The sequence below is a fragment of the Erythrolamprus reginae genome, unplaced genomic scaffold, assembly GCF_031021105.1.
Source record: "Erythrolamprus reginae isolate rEryReg1 unplaced genomic scaffold, rEryReg1.hap1 H_28, whole genome shotgun sequence".
In the NCBI taxonomy this organism is placed as follows: domain Eukaryota; kingdom Metazoa; phylum Chordata; class Lepidosauria; order Squamata; family Dipsadidae; genus Erythrolamprus; species Erythrolamprus reginae.
Window position 1 is genome coordinate 274,987 of NW_027248482.1, and position 6,537 is coordinate 281,523.

The 6,537-nt window shown below is 43.7% G+C and overlaps 1 protein-coding gene across 1 annotated transcript in view; it reads left to right on the forward strand.

Moving 5' to 3' along the window:
- LOC139155539 (plasmolipin-like) overlaps positions 1–5,373 on the forward strand; it is a 29,031-nt gene extending 23,658 nt beyond the window's left edge. Inside the window, exons 2-3 of the mRNA XM_070730716.1 lie at positions 4,353–4,526; positions 5,362–5,373. Of these exons, the coding sequence (XP_070586817.1) occupies positions 4,353–4,526; positions 5,362–5,373 (186 nt within the window). The remainder of the gene's footprint in view (positions 1–4,352; positions 4,527–5,361) is intronic.
- The last annotated feature ends 1,164 nt before the right edge of the window (positions 5,374–6,537 follow it).

The following is a 6,537-nucleotide window of genomic DNA, read 5'->3' on the forward strand; positions in this document are numbered from 1 at the left end:
GTACTGTACTCTACCTGCTGCGTCACCCCAGCTCTTGCTTTCTCTCTGTCCTTTCCCCTTCCTTCCTTCCTTCCTTCCTTCCTTCCTTCTTTCCTCTCTACCTCCTTCCTCCTCTTTTTCTTTTTCTTTCTTTCTTTCTCTCTCTTTCTCTCTCCCTCCTTCTCCCTCTTTCTGTCTTTCTTTTTCTTTTGACCAGGTCCTGTCCACCATTAAACCAAGCAGTCTCCATGTTTCCAGTGTCTTTGTCTCTATTTGGAACGGAACCCAGGTGGATATTTTTTCCAACAAACCAATTGGTCAGCTGACCCAGGAATGCTGTTGGTTCTACTCCATCAATCTTTCCAATCAGCCTCCGTGTTGTTTCTAGCGTCTTTCTCCAAAGCTTTACAGCTTTGAAGACTTGTGGAATACAACTCCCAGAAGTCTCTGTTGGCTGAGGGATTCTGGGAATTGAAGTCCGCAAATCTTCAAATTGCCAGGGTTAGACAGTCCTGGTCTAGAGGCTATATTTGGTATCACTTGAGACAGACCATGATTGAGAGAGCCCAAAGAATAAGGGTTAACAACCTGAATATTTTCTTTATTTTCTTTATTTGGCCTCCATCTGATAATTGTTCTTCCACAGAAAAATCCCAGCTGAATTAGTAGCCAACTCCCTTACGTTGGGCACTGATTTGATCGCTTTCCAAAGCAGTGGAAAATTCCCATCCTGCTTCGTGGAACTGGGATATTCAGGGATCAGGGCATCAGCCCACAGCCCCTGCTTTTATAGCAATAGCAATAGTGTTTAGACTTATATCCTGCTTCACAGTGCTTTCAGCCTCTTGCCCCCAACAATCTGGGTCCTCCTTTGACCCACCTCAGAAGGAGGGAAGGCTGAGTCAATCTTGAGCCGGTGGTGAGATTTGAACTGCTGAACTACAGCCAGCAGTTAGCTGAAGGAGCCTGCAGTCCTGCACTCTAACTACTGCGCCACTCCAACTCTTGGCAGCCTCCCACCCCACAGCCCCTTTGTCACACTGTAGCCTCATGGCTTGGTTTGCAGATTAGCAGTGCAAAATGGAAGGGGATTGGGGGTAAGTTTCCTAAGCATCCATATTGTGGCAGTTGTGTGAATAATTTAGAGACCACCGATCCATAGAAGATAATTTGTGTAACTCTGGGGTCCCTGGCCTGCAGGAAAACAAGACCCCACAAATGCTTTCCTCCTCCTCCTCCTCTTCCTCCCCTTCTCATTCTCCTCCACTCCACAATTCCCACCCCCTTTTTACTCCGATGATGTTTACCTAGTTGTGTCAAGAAATGTCTGCAGGGAAACAAGCAAGTTCCGAGCGCATCAAGAACCCCACAATTTTCTTTCTTTCTTTCTTTCTTTCTTTCCTCCCTCCTTCCCTCCTTTCTTTCTTTCCTTCTCCCTCCCTTCTCCCTTCTCCCTTCCCCCTTCTTCTCCTTCTCCTTTCTCCTCCTCTTCTTCCTCCTCCTTTTCTTCTTCTTTTTCTTCCTCCTCCTCCTCTACCACCACCATCACCTCAAAAATGGATGAAGTTGAAGTCCACCCACCTTCAAGTGGGCAAAAGTGAGAAACATTTCTTCAGAACACCTCTCATTATTTTTTATGGGTTGCCTCTTGTTGTGCTCCTAACAAAAATGGGGGTTTAGTGGGAGAAACTGCAACAAATATTATCTCATAAAATTATCTTTTTTTTTCCCTTTCTGGAAAAAAAAATCAAATGAGACCCAATCTCTTTTTTCCCACTGGACAAAACTCTCATCCAGAGCTATGCCACTGTGGGAATCTGGGCTCAATCAAGAACATGTGTTTCTGCTGTACATTTCAGCTCCCAAACAAATGGTCTTTAAAAAAAAAATGCTTGTACTTTATCTGTTCTGGGAGCTGTCGGAGGGGGTGGGGGAGAAGAACACCATTGTCCAGGCCGAAAGAATCGGAGAGGGGCGGGCAGACTCAGAGCATTTGTGTTGAGTCAAACAATGTCTCTTTGGCAGCTCTATGGCTGCCTCGTGGCTGCAACCAAGTGAGAGCTTTGTAGAACATAGAATACGAGGGCTGGAATAATAGCAATAGCATTTAGACTTATATACCGCTTCACATTGCTTTTTATAGCCCTCTCTAAGTGGTTTACAGAATCAGCCTCTTGCCCCCAACAATCTGGGTCCTCATTTGACCCACCTCAGAAAGATGGAAGGCTGGCCAACCTTGAGTTTGCCAGAATTGAACTTCTAGCAGTGGGCAGAGTTTGCCTGCAATGCTGCATTCTAAGCACAGCACCACTATAGGAGGGAGAGAGGGAGGAAGGAAGGACAATAGCATTTAGACTTATCTACGCTTCACGGTGCTTTTACAGCCCTCTGCAAGTGGTTTACAGAGTCAGCCTCTTGCTGCCAACAATCTGGGTCCTCATTTGACCCACCTGGGAAGGATGGAAGGTTGAGTCAACCTTGAGCTGATGGTGAGATTTGAACTGCTGAACTACAGCTAGCAGTTAGCCTGAAGGAGCATGCAGTGCTGCACTCTAACCACCGCGCCACCCCGGCTCCCTTGGAAGTCTTCTAGTCCACCCTCTCTTCCAGAGGTAGGAGATGGTTGTCCAATCTTTTTGTCATGGTTGCATCTCTCTTATCTGAGCTCTGTGAGTTGACAGCCTGACATTCACCATGGGGAGGGGAAGGGGAACGGTGGGAATGTAAGGAGGAATAAGAGGGGGGGGGGAATGGAAGCCCAGCTGAGCCTTGTGAGAAGCTTCTGCCAGCCAAATCAACCATCTGGAGGCAGAGGTGGCCACCAAGAAGCTGTTTCCTAAGCAATATACAAGCATGTAATTGGACATTTACAGATAGCCACGGGATGACTGGGGGAAGAGAGAGTTTTACTTTGAATTGTTCACACAGGAAATCCTCAGATTCAGCTTTGCTACTTCTGGAATCTCTTAAACATCAGAAAGTATGTACAGTAGCACCTCTACTTACAAACTTAATTTGTTCTGTGACCAGGTTCTCAAGTAGAAAAGTTTATAAGAAAAGCAATTTTCCCCATAGGAATCAATGTAAAAGCAAATAATGCGTGCGATTGGGGAAACCACAGGGAGGGTGGAGGCCCTGTTTCCTCCCAGGAGATTCCTAGAGAGGCCCTGCCTTTTCCAGCCCTGTTTCCTCCCAGGAGATTCCTAGAAAGGCCCCATGGAAGCTTCTCCCTGCCTTTTCTGGTTACAGTTTTGGAGGCTCGGGTTTGTAAGTGGAAAATGGTTCTTGAGAAGAGGCAAAAAAATCTTGAACACCCAGTTCTTAACTAGGAAAGTTCATAAGTAGAGGCGTTCTTAGGTAGAGATACCACTGTACTCTCTCGGCAAAAACAAACGGCCAGGGGTCTTCCCTTGCTAGAAGGACAAAGTGGCATGGTGGACACTTTTCTTGAAAACCTCCAGTCAGGGAGCACCCACCACTTCTAGAAGCAAGCTATCCTGTTTCTTAATTGTTCTCACTGTCAGGAAATTATACATCAAAAATATAGTATTTAATGTAAAATAGAAATAGAAGCAAAAGCTAAGAAAAGTTTTAAAAGAAAGAAGAGAGATGCAGAAAAAATCGTGGGGGAAAATATTGGGACTTCAGACTTTTTTCAGTCCACAGAACGCAAAAAAATAAAAAATAAATTACAACCTCAATTGTTTCCTTTACATTTCTAAATGATTTCAAGTCATCAGAACCTAAAATTAAAGTTGTGGTTTTTTCAGTGTTGAATACAAAACCTACAAGTGATTTCCCATTAGAAATAAAAATAGAATCTTTTCTTTAATAAAACTGTCATCTCCACCAATTCCATCACCTTTATCATCCATTCTTCTATTAGGCAAGAGAGTGAAGTGGAGTGGCATGGCATGGCATAGACTAGACTAGACTAGAAAATAGAATGGAATGGAATGGAATGAAATGCGATGGAATAGAATAGAGAAGAGAGGAGAGAAGAGAACAGAGAATGGAATGAAATGGAATAGAATAGAAAATAGAGAATAGAGAATGGAATAGAAGAGAAGAGAGTAGAAGAGAAGAGAATAGAGAATGGAATGGAATGAAATAGAATAGAATAATAACTGAATGTACACTAATTGGCATACATTAAAATGAAATTTCATTGCATACAGTTTTTAAAAGGTCACCACTTCCAATTTTACACTACATAAACATGACAAGATAACCTAATAAATACAAAACTATGTATATTCTCACATACAGTATATTATATAACACTAATGCATATACATACAGTAGATGAAAGAAGATAGTGATCTAATGCCAGGATGAGTGTGACCACTTTCTTGTTGTTGTGTTTTGCACAGGTGCTGGGCTGCTTGGTGTGGGCCCTGATTGCCGACACGTACTACCAGCCCTACCCGTCCTATGGCTGGGTGATGTTTGTAGCGATCTTCTTCTGGATGGTGACGGTCATTCTTTTTGTGATGCATTTGTGTCAGCTTCAGTTGAAATTCTACATGATCCCTTGGCCTATTGTGGTGAGTACGGAAGGCTGGGGAAATATATAATTTTAACTTCTTCTCAGATGGCCTTTGACCAGTTCAGCTGGACTGGAGTACCTTTCACGTCTGACTATAACGGGTGTAATGATGGGAGTTGGGTTACCTTTGAAGTCCTTACATGGTGTCAGATCTCTTCCCAAATGACATTGGCACCTCATTTTGACTTGGCTAAAACTTATAAAAATTGTGAGAAATGCTATAGGTATCGAGCTTGAGCAGGAGGCTGGACTAGATGACCTTTGAGGCAGGGGTGAAATGCTACCAGTTCAAGCCAGCTTGCCCGAATTGTTAGTAACAAATACTTCTTGTTCTCAGGTAGTACAAATGTTTTTTAAAGGTTTTAAAAAATGTTTTTGCATGATTATGTGGCACAGCTGATTGTCACAGCTGATGAACCTTTTTTAATTTTAAAATCATTATTACTACCCATTCCTCCAAGCTAGAAGTAAAAAAATGCTTTAATTTTTTTTTTAAAAAAATCCTGACTCTCAGCTATTTGACAGTCACCTGAGAGGGCGATCATGGGAAACTTTTTAAAAAGTTTTTTAAAGCATTTTTAAAAACTACCTATTTGTTGGAACTGTCACTCTGTGAGGTTCCTGCTTTCTTGCAGAGGCCATTTTGTGTGAAGTCTGGCTGTTTCTGCATTGTGTGTGAGTCGGTTCTGTAGCTTTTGGGCTATTTTTGTGCAAATGTGAGTTTTTGAGCTCTCTGTGACTCTGTGAGATTCCTGCTTGTTGCAGGGGACATTTTGTGTGAAGTCAGCTACTTTTGCATTATGTGTGAGCTTTTGTGTTGTTTCTGTGTGAAGTGTGAAAGTTGATTGTTTGAGCTCACCTGGTCACATGACCACACCCATTCAGTCACATGACCACCAAGCCATGCCCAATACCAAGCCACGCTCGCAGCACTAGTAGGGGACAATTTTAGATTTCACCAATGCTGCAAGGTCCCTTCCAGCCAGAGGCAGATTGCGCCTACTGCTGCTACTGGTATGCTGTGCATGCAGCTTTGAGTGTCATGCATACATCCCAGCATGGTTTTGCTTCTGTGCATGTGTAGGAAGCAAAATCTCACAAGGGGAAGTATGCGTGCACAGAAGCAAAAAATCGCCAAAATCCCGCTCACTCATGCATCCCCTTGTGAGATTTTGCTTCCTGGATGTTCTGCCGGCATGTTTCAACCACCCGTAATTGCAGGGTAATTAGTCCAGGAAGACACACACCACACGATAAAAGGAAAACCCAAAAGTTTTTATAAACAGAAAAACAGAAACAGCTCCCTTTTTAAATGTCAAAGGGATTTTCTGGTACACACAAGGCACAGGTTAAATGCAATCCAATTGCTCACCCAATAACTGGGAAATTGAGTCCAATTCTAAAGTCCAGCACAAAACCCATGATCTTGATGAAACAATGAATCAGATAAACTGCCATGAGGCTAAAACACCAGGCTGCACTTTTATCTGTAGCACTAATTACAGCAGCCCCACCCAACCACAGGTGGCCTCATTTTCTCTTGTAATAATCCTTCACTTGTTGTCTCCTATGCATCACTCTACGCATGCATGGATGTGTCATTAATTCTTGTTCAGAATCCAGGGATGATACAGATGATTGATCTCCCCCTGGGCTGTCTGCCAAACTCCCCTCTTCCCTGTCACTCACGCTTCCTTGGTCAGAGGAGGCTTCGTCGGCAGATTCCATCGGGAGCAAAACAGGCCTGCGGCATGTGGATGTTTTCCCCACATCCACCTGCACATTCCTTGGGGCAGGAGCTGGGCCAGAGCTAACCACAACACTGCACATGTGCAGGAGCAAAAACATGCGCATACAAGACACCCAAAGCTGTGCAGGCAGCTCAACCTTTGCTACCAGTGTGGCATCCTTTACTGTTCCAATAGAAACCCACAAAGCTTCTAGCTCTGCTCTCGGCTCGGCTCCATTCCATTCCATTCTCTCCAATATGGCTTGGCTATCTTAAAATC